Genomic DNA, 19,255 nt, shown 5'->3' with positions numbered 1-19,255 from the left:
CCCCATCCACCAGATCACATTACTGGAACATCGTAGGCATTTTGTCACTCACTCTGTTTTTTTCTAATGGATGCAACTTTACTCGTGGCTTTTGAAAGTTATGGCTGCCAAAAATGATTTTCTATGGGATTCAGTAGGTATTTGTTGTTTCATTTGACACTGGCTTGATGATTTCAAAAGTGACCTGTAATGTTAATGGTTTTTAAAGACCCATTTACCGCCCTCACATTTTGGTGAAATAAAAAATACAAAATGAATAAATCCACTGATAGTGACATTTGATCTCAGGTCAGCTGGGTCGTTTGTCCCTCCACAGGAAAAAAGTATCAACAACTTTATGATTTGTGATACACTGATGACCAATTAGTTGAACAAAATCCTATTGTTGGCACTGGAACCCCACACCGAGTCTCTTTTCAATTAAAGAGACCAAACTAAACTGGGAATGAGCTACAGTACACTCCAGCACAACATAATTAAGTGTTTGCAACACTCTGAGAACAACAGGCCCTGTTCTAGGTGAATTAATGCCTGGTCCCAGGTGAATACAGGGCCCGCTTGGCTCAAGGCGAACAGATGCCAAGACAGGACTGCACCAAAGGATGGCTGCTAGAGATACATGAGCATTGATGTCAGCTTCAAACCTCACCTGTAGTACTCCGAGACAGCACTGATTCTTGTCCAGCAGAGAGAGACAGAAACACAGAAGCTCAGTGATTGTTTATGTACATGTCATTTGAGGCAGACAGACTCATGTTCTCCCCCCTGCACTGAAAAAAAAATTCTCTCCATTCATTAAGGGTCCACAGAAGGAGATTCCATTAATCTGTTCATTAGGCCACATCAAAAATGAAACTACTTATTAAAATCAGATCCAGCTGTGTACTCTCGTTAAAGCCCGCCGTACCGTAAGAAGCTTAACAATGCTCGTGGCAGTAGACCAAAACCCGGCCACAAGAAAGGGGGCAGAATATTTTACTACACTGGCCTGTTTTGACTCAACACACCATAATAATTGCTCTACTCTTAGCAGGGGGCTATGAATAAACATTACTTTTGTCAACGAACATCTGAATGCTCCATTTCCAATTAATTTACATTTGCCTAGAAATGGAGGGAATAGCTGCTCTTAATCACAATGTTTTATTTTCTCAATTACCCTCAAGTCTTTTCTGATTCTCTCATTCTCTGTCTGGCACTTTCATTCTCCCAATTTCTTTTTCTACCTCTCTCTCTCTCTCTCTGGAAAATCCCATTAATCTCAGCCAGTGGTTTTGAACAAAAGTGATGGGCTAAGCGATTGATCTGGGCATTGATCTCACTTGCCTGAACGATCATAAAGGTGTTAAATTGGTTTCTTAGAGAATATGTATTTTTCATTGCTGGCTGCTGCAAGTAGACGTTCCTGCTTTTTTAACCAAACACTGGTGATGATATTAAAATATTGAATAGATCACACCTTGAAAGGTAGCCTTAAATGTGAATTTTAAAGGCCAGGTTGAAGCATTTTCTGAGGAGTGTTTTCTACATAAGCATGAACCTTAAAAGCTAAATCCTTGTAATGAGCTGCTCTGTCCAAGGACAGCTAGAGGCTTGGCATTGTTCAAATGTGTACAGTAGAAGTAGACAACCCCTTCGTTTATATTATTGTAATTTCTTTCTTTAATATGTTATCACTAAATTATTGTAAATTGCTACTAGAAACTAATATCTGAGAGAAAATGCATTCCCACATTTTACTGTATCTTAATAATATAGAACATCTCAGAATTATATTTTCAAAGTTTTCTATAGTATGAACTAAAAACTGGAGAAATTAGAACGTTATCATAGAACACTGGAGCTATAACATGTCAGACTGGCATGAAAATATAACTAAATGTAGCTTTGAATATTTATTATCCTTGGGTTATCCATAGAGCAAGATGTCTTTATTTTTAGAAGGTATTGGGCTATAACAAGCTGCATTTCAACAATAATCTGTATGCAGGTTCAGTTTATGTGTTAGAGGCAACCGTTTTTTGGGCAAAATGCCTATTACTAGCTTTGCTACAGTGAAATAAGAACTACAGTCCTCGTTTGTAGTACGTTGTACAGTAAGGTGTGGTACGCTGAATGTAGGATGAGTAAAATATAATAAATTATATTAGCTAATAAAACTACTACTTTAATATTTTTGAATAATCCAAAAATATCTCATGATGTTTCTCAGTCAAGAGTTGTTATGTTAGTAATAAAATGACAAAGCAATAGCAGTAAACATAAAAGAACACTCAAGGAATAACAACACAAGTTTGTTTCCTACTGAGCTGACATTCTTAGTAATAGTAAATCTGCAACTGGTTAGTGTTATCTTAATTCTCCATGACTATACAGTGAGATAAAAATTAACCAAGCAAATAAATTGCCTGTTTTATTGGTCCTGTGAAGTTCAACAAACTGCTTATTTGAACTTTGTAGTGTCATATTGTGAATAAATCAAACTGAAAGACTACCAGCCACTGACAGTCAGACACTTTTACTGACAGTATTTTCTCTGTACAGATAGTATTCAACACTTGCCTGCATAAAAACACAAGACAAACGAGTCATCAGCTCCATGTCAGACGGTTCATGTTATCTGAGCAAGCAGGCCACAGATCTCCTAAGATCAGGTGTCATGAATGTTGCTCATTTGACAGAGCAAAGGAAGCGCTTGTCAGGGAAACAGCTCGTGTCGCTGTCACTTAAAAGTTCAGCAAACTGAATCACAACCCCTGGCCCGCCCTTGTGCCTGTCTGTCTGTCAGCAGTCCCCTTCTTCCAGGCGGGTGTCTCCTGCCCTCATCTAGGCTGCTATCACCCACCGTCATCCTCTCTGAGTTTCCCCTCTTTGATGACCCAGGCCTCTTGTCAGAGAAGAGCTTCCAGGCAGGCAGAGTGAGGACAGCCCTTTGATGAGGACCCCAACACCACTGACATGGGGCAGGGGGCGTCTTTTGAAGAGCTTGGGCCTTACATGTACCCATCCATTCATGTAGACACACTTACATGTGCTTGCAGGGTCTTTAGATGGAGAGACAAACTGAACCAGAGTGGGGCACAGTATAGAGAACTCTCTCCTTTGACTGCCTTCCATGATCTTAGATAGTTTTAATGAAGGCATTTGAATTTGGCTTTTGTCCTATGCTTGAGACGCCTTGATATGTATGGAGCCAGAAAAAATAGATGTACAGGAGGAGGGAGGCAAAAAACAAGTCCACAATACTGTCAAATTTGCTAGAAAAGGTCACAGAAGCTTTGTTGTATTTTACTTTTTATTCCACTGATAAAAAAGAACTCGAAGATGTTGGTCATTCCAAGATTAGCTCCTTAGTTTTGTTGTGACAGATTTCACTGTACCATTCTTTTATTATATCTTGGGAACAGGTTATTTCAGTTGTCAAATTAGCCCTAATGTTATTTTATCACTTTTAATACTTCATGACTGTTTGAAATGTTATGAAAATTGTATGGAAAGAGAACTTTAACCTGATTGTCTATTTTAAAAGGTAGCTACTGAAAATTATGTCTTTTTTATGTTTGGGATGTCATATACCAATATCCATTGTTACATTTAATATAATTTCATTTCAAAGCCAGTTTTACCTGATGGTATTGACTGGGTTATATGGGTGGGGTCGACAGTGTTGATGTCCTCCAACAGTGTGGGTGATTTGCCTGAACAGCATTATGGCACAGCTATTGTTATGGCTGTCTGAAAAGTACTCAGATGTATTTTGAGAACAATCTCTAATCACCAGCCAAAACAGTCCTAATCAACAAGAACTAGACTTCAGACTTGGCTGCAGCCAGTGGCATGTCAAACAAGGTAACATGGTGTTTGACGTTTGTTGTCACAGCTATACTTGTTGACATCAGATTAACACCTAAAATGGATTCCTGTACGGTTTCCAGATGGGGCAAAAAGGAATTCCTTTCAACAGTGTTCATGCTGCGGTGCTACACCTGCCCATGTCACAAGCTTATAACATCGATCCACATTCTTTAACCTGCAAACTGTGGTTGACATTGGCAATGAACAGACAGGTCTCACAGACTAAAAAAAAAAAACACAGTAACTCACATCACCACAAAAACACAGTGTGCCCAGAAAGACACGTTATTCCCAAAGATACAACAAAGAGCGCAATGTTTGTTGATAGAAAAAGGGGGGAAAGGGAGGCATAAGAAAGAAACTCTCATATATTTTCCTCATTCCTCCCCTCTCAATGTGCTCTTTTTTTGTCTGAGTGTGGCTGCATGACTAATGATTAACACAGCCATGCATGAGAAGAGACTAGCAGATACAATGGACAGGGTTGTTTTGGTGCACAAACCCAGTGGTTCACCTGTGTCAGCTTCCCAAGCTCACCTGGCAGATCCCTGGGAGCCAGCGTCTGGCATTCAGAAAGGAAAAAAGAGTGGCTACTTAATCATTATCATCTGTGGAATTACTCAAACTGCTGCAATGGGCAAACAGATAAACTTGGCAACATTGTTAAATCAGGCGCGTAGCGAGTGTGGAAAGGTTCACATGAGAAAGCTTTGGAGTGTGTACAGGGGACCTTTGAGCTTTGTGTAGGGTTAAAAAACAATGCCTGTGGTGCACAGCTGATCAATAGTGACTGACCAGTGTGCAGGTTTACCTTGCAAGCTACCTGTGATATTTACAAGCTGCGGAATCACATACCTCACCTTCTTGTTTTGAGGACGGGACACTTGGCTTTATTATGTGTTAGAGTGAAGACTTATAACACTTCAATTTATACACATAAAACAAGATATAAATGGTATTTGTTTAAATGGAAATGGAAATAATAAATTGGAAATATTTTTATTTCTAAAGTGAGCTTTTATTTCTTAAAGATATCCTTTAACTAGCATTGAAAACTAAATATTCTGAATGATTTTATCCACCAAGTACAATAAATGCTCATAGATTTGTGATGCTGAAGCTGGCCTACCTGTAAATCAACAGTTTGTAGCCAAGTATATAAAGTATAGACTAGTTTCCATGTGCAGTCAATAGTTTGTCTAAAATACCATCCACCATCTAATTAAAATACAAGTCTCTCAACAGATGGCTAGATGCTTATATTGTATCTATTATAACAAACTGACAGTGAGGTTTTCTTCTTGGCATACTGAACATTTCCACCCCTTTGTTTTTGTAATTTGTGCAGACTAAGCTACAAAAACAGCTTTTCATGTTGATCTCCTTATAAGCTTTCAGTCATTCCCCTGTATGGATGCATGCACAGCTCACAATGATGTCACGGAAAATCCCATCTATTCTGAAAAAGCATCTGCAGCAAGTGACACACAATACAGGCCCTGACACACAGTGAAAGGGGATGGTGAAAGACGTATGCTCTGCAGTGATGATGCTACAAATAACTGAACTGTGGTTTTTATTTCTAACCAGGTGGACGACCAGATGAAGCTGCTGCAGAACTGCTGGAGTGAACTCCTCATCCTCGACCACGTCTTCCGGCAGGTGGTGCACGCCAAAGAGGGCTCCATCCTATTGGTCACTGGCCAGCAGGTGAGTTGGTTTAACCAGCACTTCCCTTAAAGCCTGATCACAGCGACGCACAAGTCAGAACTTCATTAGAAATAGATTATGCTTACAGATATAAACTATTGTGACCAGAATAATTAACTAAGCGTTTTTCTCTCAGCACATGAGGACTCTAACAGTGAATAAATAAAGCACTGAGCTACATAGGCTGCAGCATAGTGAGTAGGCGGGCAGATAAAAAAAAAAAGTGGCTAAGTGTGAGGAAGTTGGTGGGAGCTGATGCCTGAGGCCTGAATGGAGGCCCTCAGCATATCAGGATGCCGTGATTGTGGTTTCTGTTTTTGCTTCATGCAAACATAGTCAAACAGTAAACACACACACATCTAGTGCGGGCAATGAAGATTCCTTCAGCATTTAATGTTTCTCATAATCTCATAGGCAAAACAGAAAAAAACTCACCTCATTTAAAAACTATAGCACACACACACACACAAACATCCAGGCATGAATATACACATGAAAGACATAAAACCGCTCATTGTGAATATGCCTCTGACCAGTGGCTGTCAGTGAAATGAGAGTCATAAATTATTGATTGGCAGGCTCTCTAAAGCACTGCTCTTTAATAAAATGTTTCACAACAATAGATGCTGGTATAAATATTGAAGCAAGGCAAGTCTGTTGTATACAAGGAGGTCCTGCTTTAATTCTTGATTCTGAATGAAGACTAGGTCAGGGGTAGATTTTCAGAATAGGTGAAGAAGTACTATCTGTGGTAAGTCAGCAGCACCAGTACTAGCAAGTAGCATCATAAAGGAGCATTGTATACTAGGCTTCATAGAAAAAGACTAATGTGACCTAGGACAGGAGGTGGTGAGAAGGTGAACATGTGTTGGAAAAAAGCAAGAAAAAGAAGAAGAAAGAGCCAAAGAAAGGAGAAGTGTTGGGGTAGCAAGTGGTGCAGAGTGAGGGAGAGGATGATAGAAGTGGAAAAGGATGAATGCACAATGACGGCCAGAAAAAAGTCTGGAGATGAAAGAAAGAGAAGCAGAAGAGACACAGACACATATAAGAAAAAGAGAGAAGAGATGGAGGTCTAAGGAGGGGACAACAGGAAGGCACTGGTATAAGGCGGAAAGGAATGATGGAGGAAGTAACAAGGATGAAGTAAAGAGGAGAGAAGAAAAAGAGAATAGGAGTGAATGAGGAAAGACATGACATGAGGATGGACAGACAGAGGACAAGAAGAGAAAAAGGGTCAAAAGGTGAGAAATAAGGAGAAGAGATGAGGTGGGATCAGGGAGGAGATGATGCAAAGGCAGTTTGAGGAGAAGGGAGGAGGAGGGGCTGATAGTCAGGGAAGGTGCAGGGCGGCGGTTTCGTTTGCATACAAGTTAATGAGCAGCTGGTGAGTGTGTGTGTGTGTGGGTGGGTGGGGGTGTTGGAGTTTGAGAGAGAGCGGAGGCTCTGAAACAGTCAGTTCATTATCTCCTATTATTCTCTGCCTGGCCAGCGGTGACAGCACAGTGATTACACCAGGAATATTTAGACCACAGTAGGAGCATCACCTACATACCACACACACGCACACACGCACACACGATATAATGACTGCATGGGCACTGTGCATTGACACTATTGGTACAGATAACTTAATTGGTCCATAAGGTCATCATACTGGTCTACCGGTATATGACATTCTATGTATTGTTTTGACCTGCGTATTATTATGCATGTTTGTGATTTTCAACATTTCTTAGGCTCCTTTTTCGCTAAGCCTGATAAAAAGGGATTGAACTGGGATTGAACTTTACTCTGTACATGCAGATAAAGACAGATGAGCCTGTTGAGAAAAAGTCCACATGTGGTTGTGATGCATCCTGGTCTGTTTTCTGTTGCTGCAGGTGTCAAAATTGACATTTTATCTGTTAGAAAGTTTGAGGTCAAAAGATTTCACATTAAGATAATCACCTTTATCGGCCAAGTACACACAAGGAATTTGTTTACGGTACAGAACCAATGGCAGCCATCTGCGGCGCCACCTCAACTGATGGCTCTAACCATCGGGGGCAACAGGAGGGGTTCAGTGTCTTACCCAAGGGCACTTCAACACGTGGACTGGAAGCACCGACATTTGAACCTTTAACCTTTTGGTTAGGAGATGACTGCTCTACCACCACACCACTGTCGTCTCTCACATTGTGAATGAACCACATTGACAATAAAATAGAAACTTGGCCTTTTTTAATAACTTTCCAATTTTTTAATATTAAGGCAGATCAGGCCATTTTTATCACAACAAGATTTAATTTGACATTAAGTTTGCATTAGTAAAAACTGGCATAGTTTCAGGGGTTTTTCTTTCAGAAAAAATGGAATTTGAAGGCAAGATTTGTTCAGATGCAAAGTCTGGACACGCATCTCCCCTTTTCAAGTCACTTTTCTGCTCTTGTCATAGACTGAGCTGATGCCAGCGTCTGAAAGGGAATCCATGGTACAAGCTGATTTACAGCATGTCATTCACTTTCTGTCTTGCTTCATCTTTTGTCCTTATGCTTCTTGCCTCACTAATTCTGATCATTTTCAAATTTTGTTTCATTTTCTGTACGCCTGTATGCTTGTCACCACCAACAGCAGTGAGAGATGGCTGTGAGTGTTTTTCTTTTTTTTTTGGTGGAAGAAAGGAGGCTTGTTCTTTATCTTGTCATAGGATCAAATGCAAAGTGCAGCTTGTCAAAATGCAAACGAAATGACAAAAATTGAACTGAACTGTTGAATGGTTAAGCAAAACCTTGCAGCTTGGCAGGCATTTTTCAAAATGAAAATCCTGATATTTTGATAGCATAATGCTCCTGGTGTACATGAAATTCAAATGATGGAAAAAAAAATGCAAAAGCAGATGTTCCTCAGCCAGTCGTACATTTCTTTGCTTTCAGACAAGGTACCTTTTCCTACAACAAAGCTCTATACCCATCAAACCTGTCTCACCTTCCATATTCATCTTTAATATTCAGCTAAGCTTATTCAATATATTCATGATGGGTCAAAATTTGAAGGTTTATTGATATATTTACTCTCTTCAGGAGGGATAATAAAGTGGTATTGACTGATACACAGGTCACCAGGGTTAGTGCAAAGTCTGCTATAGTGACATTATAGTGTTTTTTCTTCTCTATTTTTTACTTAAGACCAGGAGGCAATAACCCAGGGCATCACCATCAAGAGTCCAATCCTTCAATGAAGTTATTTCATGCACAGTTGATTTTATGTAAATTGATTGACATCTTGGAAAGGGGGCAGTGTCTGCTTTTCACCAAGTCATAACTCACTCCGTCTCGAAGGTGGGAAGAAGGAAAGAGAGGGACAAAGGAGTTAAGGATAAACTGGAAGAGAGGAAGAATGGTCTGGTAAATGTGAAAGGAAAGTAAGGGAGGTAAGCAAAAGAACAGATGAAAAACATGGTGCATTGCTAAAATTTACTTTAGCTTGACCCCTTCTTCAAGCACAGAGTATAAAAATGATCCTATTTACATGATAAATAAATTTCAAATTCAGCCTGTTTTTAATTGCAAATGGGAGCTCGCAGGGAACCGCTTCCTCCCTGAGCTTTAGGAACTGCACACGCCAACATCTACCTTTCCCTGGAAACCCTCATACAGTCAATTATGGTAATGAATTGTCAATAAATATAAAAATTTAATATGGTCCTGCTTACTGTGAATGGCAGCTAAGAACGTGCCTCCCAGACAAATGTGCTGCAGCTGTGAATATGAAGTGCACCTGAAAGAAGATTGTGCAAGTATGTTTGGACCATAAAAAGGCTGCTTGGCCCTATGCTCTGGAACAACCCATGTGAGTGTCTCCTGAAACAGCACCCCTATTGCGGCAGGACCACGGGGCCTTTGTTGCTATGGTTACAGTAATAAAGTCATGTTTTAATTAGGCATTGGCACAAAAAAATCTTTGTTCATGCTAAAGAAAGTTTATGGTTTAGGCTAAAATAAGTACTTGTAATGTTATGGGACCATAGTCGTCATGGTTACAGTCTTAAATAAGTGTCTCAGCATTGTTTATATTTTGCTGTCTAACAGACGATAGAAAGAGAAGTCAAATCTGACAGGTCTAGTCATTCTGAGGTGACCTCTCGTGCACTTTTCATCCACCCACAGCATGTTGTCACAGAGTATGGTTAAAGTGTAAAGATTTTACAGTCTGCAACTGCTGTTTTTACACGTCCACTTTCTGATAGACAGACCAAAGCTTTTATCTGCACGTTGAGAGTGCAGTAAGGCAGAAAGAGGAATTTTAAAAATCATTACATAAAGTTTGTGGTGATGGTGGTGGTAGAAGATATGGCATATTGCTCATTATACAGACTATGATACTGGTTTTAAAAAATAAAACTCTACAAAGTAGTAATGTTATTTCTTTGTGTTTAGCAGCTGTTTGTCCTGCAAACCTAAACAGACTCACTATGCTGTTGAAGATCTATTTAAATCCTTGAATCTCTCCTTATTCCAGGTGGACTACGCAGTGATTGCTTCACAGGCAGGAGCCACCCTCAACAACCTGCTGAGCCACGCCCAGGAGCTGGTGACCAAACTACGCTCCCTGCAGCTGGACCAACGAGAGTTCGTCTGCCTCAAGTTCCTCGTACTCTTCAGCCTGGGTGAGTGTCCGAAAGACCTGAAATTTGAATGCGTGTGCGTGTGTGTGTGTATGAGGGGTGGGGGTTAAAGATTGAATGGCTGCCACTGTTCCTGCCTCCTGAAACATCCCTGATCCTGAGGTCGGAGTAGAGTATGGGATTAAAGTGATCAAGGTGACAGAGAGAAGTAGTAAGGATGGGAGAGACAGGAACTGGGTGGAAAAAGGGGTGCAGAAGGGGGTCAAAAGAGTCTCCTGGTAAAAGATCTATGGTGGGATGGGGATTGGAAGGAAAGGACCAGTGGTCTGGGAGTCACAAAAGGGAAGGTGAGGAACAAGGATATAGAGTAGATGTTTGGCCCTCTTCCAACAAAGAAAGGGTGAAGTCAAGCTTCTAAGTGTACATGCAACTATGCAATTTAAGTTCCCTTTTATGCAACAACTCAACAACTCATACGTTTCTTGAATCTGACGCATTCACCATAGACAGGTTTGCTTTCTGATAGCTGTCTCATACATACAGTACATATATTATCACTGGCAGTGCCAACAGCAAATTGCTCACTCATGTCTTGGTACATCAATATGAGTTGTTATTTTGACAGTTTCCTTTTTTAAATGTAGCTATTGCTTTCTAATTGTGTGCCATGGGTGCAACAGTAATATAATAAGCATCAGCTTCTAGATCAATAATATTAGATACAAGAATGCTTGTAAGATGTATGATCATGTACAGTATGACTGAAAACCATGAACTGAGAAGCAGTTAGCTGGTTGGGTAAAGTAAGTGTATGAGACATTGAGGATGGGGAGTTTTGTCAGCTTTAGAGGGTAAGAAGGGAGCTGGGGAGGCTAGAGATCAACTGAGGAAGACAGAAGGGAAGAAGGAAAGGAGAGAAGGAGGAGATGAGAGGTTGAGGAAGTGTGAGAAAATGGGAATTGGTGGGAGGCAGGTACCATGAAGCATTTGGGACTGAAAGGTGCAAGGGAGCTGAGGCTGAGCAGAGACAGAGTGCAATGGAAGTGGAGGGATAAGTAAATAAATGAGTTAAGGGACAAAGCGAAGGGTAATGTTGATGTGTGCATGTCCAGATCCCAAAGGTGCTCTCCACTCTCTATGCCGAGGTCAAACATGGCCAGGAGTCTGTCATTTCTGTCTCTTTCCTAACAAGTCTACAAGAAATGGCCTCTGATGGACACACACACAAACAAACACACTTGACCAAACCTATTTTAACACCCTACATTACTGAAGTCAATGATGTAAAGTTAGCTTCACTCAGTCTGCCCCCCTCTTTAACACCTACTGTATGATGAACATTTTCTTTAGCAGTCCCTCCCACCATTCATCTGTAATCCACAAGGGTCAGGCATTGACTTCTTTACCGCTTCTAAACACAGAAAGGGAGACTAATGAACTTCTTGGTAAAAGCACACAGACACATAAACACACATACACACAGTTTGTGTTAGTGGCATTTGTGGTACAGTAAAGACAGAGGTAGGGATGGGCTTGAGTGCAGTGGGGCTTTGGAGTGTGTATGTCTGTGTGCATGAACACGTTTATTTATGTGGAGTTTTTGTTATAAGGTGGGGGTTTTGCTGGAACTCAGGGTATAAAAAAACTTGGCAGACACATCATCCATAATGAAAGGCTCACCTGAGGGCTGTGTATCGCCCCCGGCAGTGCCGGTTCTCCAGTGTTGCACTGGCCTCCCGCAAAAGAACCCCGACACAGATGCTGTAGAGCTGGCTAATGGGATCGCTGTTATTTTCGGAGGGGGGGGCTTATGGCTTGAGCAACATAAAGCCAGGAGATTTAGAAATTATGTGATTAATATTATACATATACTAGCTGAGCTAGTAACTATCATACATAGGTGAGCGTGTGATTGGCTTTGAGAAAGCTAAAATGCATTAACCTGAGGGAATGTGCATAATGTGAACAGCAGTGGGAAGGCAGGTGTGCCTTCATGCATCTGTGTGTACGTTTAGACAGCTGCCTGTGCTCAACAAGCAGAGCCAATTAATAAGGACTTTAGTGAAATGAGGCATGAAAGTAGCTGTACACTGACTGCTGAACTAAAAGATTAGACTCTCCCTCCTTATTAGCTTTGTTTCATCTCTAACACTGCTCACTGTACTCTCAGCTGGGGCTAATACAAATGTGAAGTATTCATTATGACACTGGTTTGATCATGGGAACTACTGCTTGTTCTACATCACTGCTATTCCCCAACAAAGTGTGACATTGTTGCTTCTATCACAGATACTGTTTTAATATATCAAAGGAAATAGTAATACCTTTTTCTCTATTGCTACTACTATGACTACAACTAATGCTTAAATCATTGCTACTATAGTAGTCACTTGAGCCCAGTATTACTAAGATTTAACTCCATACTGATACTTCTACACCTCATGATTTATATCCAGTGTCACTGCAGAGAGTAGTGTGCTCTTTAAGTAGGAAAATGGTTATCCATACATAACCATACTTTTATTTGGCATAAAAACGATCCTAGCACTCCTCACTGAACATAATCTATGGATTTGCAAAATTATCTTATTACTTGCACTGTGACTCTACTGATAGTACTACTACTGCTCTTCCATGTGGGCCATGGAGGTTAGTGCAGTTGCTTCTTTCCCCCTGCCCCTTTCATTCCCTATCATTCTGTTTGTGTTTTGATTTTTCTCAGTATTTCTCACTCTGTCTTCATCCTGCCCTTTCTCCATCTCTCTGTCTTTCTGTGGATGTATAATCAGTCACCTCCATCCTGCCAGAAGAGCTCTTATTCAAGCCAGCTGTCGATAAGGACAGGGATATAGATGTCACTCTAGCTGAGAGGAGACACTTGTCCTGATCTGTGTGTTTGTTCTCAGAGTTAAACCTCCACCTTTTATTTCACTTTATATCTTCACCTTTCCATTTTCTTTATGTCTCTCTCCATCTCTTTCACTCCATCACTTTCTCTGTCACTCTCCACTTGTCATAGTGAAGGATTACAACTTGTCTGGTGTCAGAGCACTGTTAATGAGTATTTGATTTTCTTTAAAAGGCTTAAAGACCTAATAGAAAGACTGACAAGGTGTTGTATATATGACCAAAGGACAGAGCAGCACCAGAGACAAGGAATGGGTCACTAGTTCAAGTTCAGGCTGAGGAAAGTGCAAAAAGACTTCAGGGCCCATAATTATCAAGCGTATCAGAATCTGTCCTAGGAATCGTGCTGAAAGCTAACTTTGGACTAAAAAAAGTTCTACCTCAGAGTAGGAAGTTATTTATGAAGCATCCTTCTCTCACTGTGCATTCAGGAGGTACATGATTATTTTCAAATTAAAGTTTCAGCCCACTTTCACTGTCACTTCAGTCAAGTGGGTCCATTAGGCCACTGAATCCCATAAATCAAGGATCACACAGTTCACAACCACTTAGGTGTTAATGCTGTGGTAACATTTTTAATTCACACGCCGTCATCAGTGTTCGGGTGATGACTTTAATGTGTGTCGATGACATCGATGACTCCAACATGTCCAGGGAAACCAGCGATTTTTCACTGATTAACACCAAGTGGTGTGGAAGTGAATGAATTGATGCGTCTTCAGTGGAGTGATTTTTCACTGATTAACATCGAGTGGTGTGGAAATGAATGAATTGATGCGTCTTCAGTGGAGCTATAAGAACGATCAAGGTCTCATTTATAACGGCTGATGTTGGGGCAACTGTGGTTCAGTGGTAGAGCAGTCGTCTCCCAACCAGAGAGGCGGAGAATCAAATCTCAGTGCCTGCAGTTAAAGTCTCCTTGGGCAAGACACTGAACCCCCAAGTTGCACCCAATGGCTAGAGCCATCAGTTGAGTGTAACATACTTGGCCAATTAAAGGTGATTATCCTTATCATGACTGTTACTCCTACAAACAGAAGAGCACATGCTGTCTCCACTGAAACTGCAGCCATTTCATCTGTCACAAAAACTATTCAATTTATGGCCGAACTGTATCTTTTAACAAGATCAGCGTCATTAATTGTAAGTCCAACATCTCTCCTCCTGTGGAGTTTGTGTGCTTATCTCTGCCTGAAAGCCACCTCCTGGCAACTCCTAACAAGTTAGGACATATCTGAAGCTCTCCTACTTTTTGGTGGAGATAGGATTGAATGCCTAGAATAGGAATGTTGAAGAATTGCTCTTATTTCTACTCCTAAAAGCAGGACAAAAAATACATCATTCTGAGAATTTTTGGCCAGTTAGCTAAAAGCAGGACAAAAAATACATAATTCTGAGAATTTTTGGCCAGTTAGAAGTACTTTCATACTCTGAGATGTTTTATAAATATGGGCCCAGTCTTCTTTCTGCTTTAGGGGGAATTAACTATCAGCTGCACTGATTGATATGCTCAGAAGAAATCAGAGTTTGAACTAGGCAGCAGTATGAAGTTATAGATGAAAGACCTTTTATTTTAAGAAACAAGGAGAGCACTTCCTAGGTACATTCTGTGATATTATGCAGCTCAAAACCTGCTTTAACCCCTTCATAATTTAACATTGGCAGTGGGAAAAGAAAAATGAACTTCAGCCAAAATACAGATGTATGCCATATGCATGCCATCAGAAAGACAGTTTCCATATTGGCATAGCAGACACAGTGATGGAGGTCAAACTGTGCTCAGCCAGCAACCAGTTAACACAGCTCAGCAGGTCAGACCACATCAGGTGTAATTGGGTGAGACAGGCGCTGCCATTCCTTGTCAGCTGAGAGGAGAACCAGAGTATCTGCCAGACCAGCGCAAGGTGGTAAATGCTCCCAGAGGAAAGAGCAGATTTGTGGACATAGCCCTAAATAATGCCTTTAGCAGTAACAAAGCCAGGGAAAAGCTGATAGAGAGTAGAATTTAGGCTTGTGTTTGATTTGTGCTCTATAAAGGGACTGGTGATACTGGCAAATTCCTACTGTATATAAACTTATTTTATTATGGAAATCACAAATATGTTAAGTTAATATCCAACTGATTTTCTTTCCACTGAGTGAAGAGCTTCCATTATTAGTCTGGCAGTGCCCTGATTTATGAGGTTGTGCATGCTTAATGACATATGAGAGACTGGAGAAAATTAATTATGGGGATTTTGCTTAGAAAATGACGAACAATTAACTTTGTGAAAATAGGTGCTGATTAGTTTTGCATTTAGAGTGTTATTGGATATATTACTAAACCTACGCTAATATTACCTGTGCCAACAAGTTTACTTTGCCATTAAATGCAAGGACAGAAAATAATGAAAAAATATTTCTCTGTGCCAAAATGACACATTTGGTACCTGGAAAAAGTGTGGTCAAGTTAAAATAATATGCTTTTTCAGTCAAGCCAAGTTTAGCATGTTGAATAATGGAGTAGAACACAAAATAACAGCTTTCAAAACATGATGAAATGATGTTAAATGTTGGCTTCTATTTAGATTCCAGGTCAGGAATTGTTGTTGTCCATTCGTAAGAAACCAGGACAGCCAGTGATTCAAGAGATGCCTCAGCGCCACATTAGCTTTCTGTCAAGTGATTAGTCAAGCTGGGAGACTGTGTTTTAAAGACACCCTCTCACGTTCCATCCATCAGTTACCACCAGCCCTATGCATTCTCTCTTCTCTCAGCACTCTGGCCTTTCTTTCTTTTTCTATGTCCATCTTTGAACACCTCGATCTATCACAGCTCCATCCTCACATCTACTTCTATTGCTTCTTCTTAACCCCTTTCCTACTTAAAATGTCTTAACTGCACTCATCTGAACTTGTGTTGGATCTTCATCTGTCCTTTTCATCTGTTCTTGATACTAATGCACTTATAGATCTCAGTTCCATAAATTGTTTTTAAAAAGCTGATTTTTTTTTTTAAACAAGTGAAACTGTGTCATAAAAACATGTCAGAAATGACTCAATGTTAATTTGGTTTTCTAAGCTTTTTTTTTAAAGCTGTGTCTCATGTTTTTTAAAATCGGTTACGATTATAAAATCCCCTAGTGTGTGTGCAGCCTAAACAGTGATCTTATTTCAGTTCTGAAAAGTATAAATAAATGGTGGGTTAACAGTTGCTCCAACAGGATATGAAGGTACTGGGATGGGGAAGCAATGATCCAGTGGTAAACAAAATAAGCAATCTGAGAATTTGCAGAAAAGACTGAGTGAGGCTAGTTCTAGCATATTAACAGATACTAAGTCTGCTTTAAAATTGTATTTCAGAGTTTGTGACATGGGTAACCAGTGTTTATGTGCATTTAGCCTACAACCCTGCTTCCCACACATCAAACCTGCCCCCTGCCCCCAAGGTGCTTGTGCTAGGACGTATTAGTATGTTTAGCACACCACACACTGAAGGCTGACTTTTTTCTGTTGTGGACACTGCTGACAGCAACACAGCAAACGTGATTAACCTTGATGCAAAAAGACAAGTATTATCACTCTGTCTACTTCTGTATAATACAGTAGTTGTTTCTCAATACAGTGAGAGGGAAAAAACACACATACATATAAATCCCAGACAGGTACATCCTAATTAAGCAACAGCTGAGGTTGTTCAAAATCAATGCCATGATTCCTGGCCAGTGCAGGGAGCTGGCTAATTCATGCAGAACTTTCGCTCACCCCACATAAACCTGGCAAATATTCATTTCCTGAAAAGAACTGAATCATTTAGAATTTGTTATTGGATTGATTAACATATGGACGAATTAACTCTAATATTTACACCCACTGGGACCAATGCGAGATGTAAATAATGAGCATATTAACTGATACAATCCTTTACAACTTACTTAAAAGCAATATAATAAGTACTTTTCTTTCCTTTTTGTGCTGCTTGCTTTGTGTGGGAGGCAGCTACAGTATCTGCTGGGCTGTAAATCAGCCAAATGGTGTTATCATGTGTACCTTTGACCTGATCAATACAGAAATAAAATACGGTCCTACTGGAAACCTTGACTCAACACAAATTGTAACTCTTTTTCTGCTCTCAAGAGGGACAAGAAAACATTAGCATCAGCCAGTAAAGCAGTATTTTTCAGGATTAAGATAGTGTCCCTTAAAGGGAACTCATCTAAAACTTTACACTGACACATTTAATGTAAGTAAATGTGCCAACCATATACAGTAAACAAACAAAGGTACAAATAACTTAAATCACAGGTGTAAACAAGAAGACTATCCAAACCTACAGTACATTTTGCAAGTCTGCTATTAGTAGTAAATTTGATTATTTGATAGTATAAATATGGTGAATGCATTTGTACAAGTTATGTTGTGGGGTGAAAAATCTGTTTACATTCTGGGAAGTCACAGTACATATACAGACAAAAATTAAGTCCACACAAAGTAACACATGAGCCCTGTTACACAGAGATCATGACAGACTTTCCGAGTTTAGACCCCCCCTTCAGTGTGGCTTTTTTGATTTAAGCCCTTTTACACTGATCTTTAAAAAGCAAACTGCTGCTCCTTTGTTCCTTTTACACAGCTGCCAGATCCCGGTACGAGAGGCAAGATGCTTATCATAATGTCTGACAGCCTGTGTACTTGGCAGCCAATGAATTTTCATTTTGAAAATTATCTGATTTTGTTTGATATATTCATAAATGGAAATGAGGGATTACAGAACATCGTGCATCCAATTTCAGGTGTGTGTGTGTGTTTGTTTGAGGGCAGGGCTACACACACACAAGGTGCACAGTAGAACAGACAGAGGTGTGCATTTTGACGCACAGTCCTTCTCACAGGGTTGTGCAGAGGCTGTGTTTATTCATGCTTTAGAGCATAACCACAGTGAAACAGTCACAAAATAACATTTTCCTTCTTTGATTCACTTTGTTCTCGCTGACACTGCTCTCTCTCTTCATTCACTCACTCACTCTCTCTATCTCGCTCTCTCTCTCTCACGTGGACCTCAAACCCACCATTCCACCTTGTCCTGTTCTTATGGGAGGTGTGGTGAACTCGTCATGGCAAACATCTACATCTTGTTATGACATTTTAGAGGGTCAGCACTGAGTCCCCCATACTCACCCCCCCATGCCAGTACTGTACCTTGTATACAGAATTGTGAGGCGGAAATCTGGCAGAAACTTGCATTGAATGGGCAGTGTAACAGGGGCTACAGTTATTTAACCTGGTTATCACACAGATGTCCCTTATTAGGATTTTATTATTAAAATGCTGTTTTCTTAAGGTGAGCTATTACAGCTCAGATGAGACTTTTGCCACACTAGAGGTTGATGCATGTGTGTTAAATGTGGCATAAATCCTGCTTTGTAGTTGGCATGTGTGGGTGTGTGTGTACAGACATCTAGCCCCTGTTCTTGACAAATGTCTGTGTGTCCCACAAATTACAGACTCAGTGACTGGCTTGCTGCCATGACAGCAGTAATGGAAAATTCAGCGGTGGTGATTGCAGTGGGACTAAGATTATAAATGTATGTATAAGGTTCATAAAGTGCAATCCATGAAAACAGTGACTGCATTTAGTGCTTTTTCATCACTCTGTTTTGAAGCACAGCGGAGTGCTCTACAAACGTGTTGATTGAAAAATCTTTGACTCTCATCTACTTGTCAAACAAATCTTTTTACCAGCTTTCTTCAAGCATCGTTCTAATACAATGAACAAAGAAACAAACAAAAAAAAAGTCGCTGAAACTTTGTACCCAAGAGAACCAGACCTAGCTAATCATGTTTGAGTATGACTGACTTTTCTTTTATTTTCTTTCATCTTAGGTAGGAGTGTGCCCTAAAGCAATGACTCTAATACTTCCACCCAGCATGCAACACTAATAGATAATATATTTACCAATGTTATTGACAGCAAAATGACAAGTGGATTACTTATAAATGATATTAGTGATCATCTACCAGTATTTGTGGTTTATGATGGCCAGTATAGAAAAGAGAGGCCAAAAACAAATCTTTTCTATAGGAGGGTGACGAATGAACACGCTGTAAGGAGGCTAAAAGAGGATTTTATGGGGCAAAACTGGGAATCAGTTTACAGAGAGGAAGACTTAGATAAAGCATATGAGCAATTTTTAAATATATT

General features: G+C 40.2%; 1 protein-coding gene across 2 annotated transcripts in view; it reads left to right on the top strand.

Moving 5' to 3' along the window:
- nr5a2 (nuclear receptor subfamily 5, group A, member 2) overlaps window positions 1–19,255 on the top strand; it is a 72,993-nt gene that overhangs the window by 31,185 nt on the left and 22,553 nt on the right. For both annotated transcript variants that reach the window (XM_020596913.1, XM_020596914.1), the window contains exons 5-6: window positions 5,446–5,565; window positions 10,063–10,210. In XM_020596913.1, the coding sequence (XP_020452569.1) occupies window positions 5,446–5,565; window positions 10,063–10,210 (268 nt within the window). The remainder of the gene's footprint in view (window positions 1–5,445; window positions 5,566–10,062; window positions 10,211–19,255) is intronic.

This window comes from Monopterus albus, unplaced genomic scaffold (genome assembly GCF_001952655.1).
Source record: "Monopterus albus unplaced genomic scaffold, M_albus_1.0 scaffold31.1, whole genome shotgun sequence".
Taxonomy (NCBI): Eukaryota; Metazoa; Chordata; class Actinopteri; order Synbranchiformes; family Synbranchidae; genus Monopterus; species Monopterus albus.
This window is presented reverse-complemented; position numbering and strand designations above follow the sequence as displayed.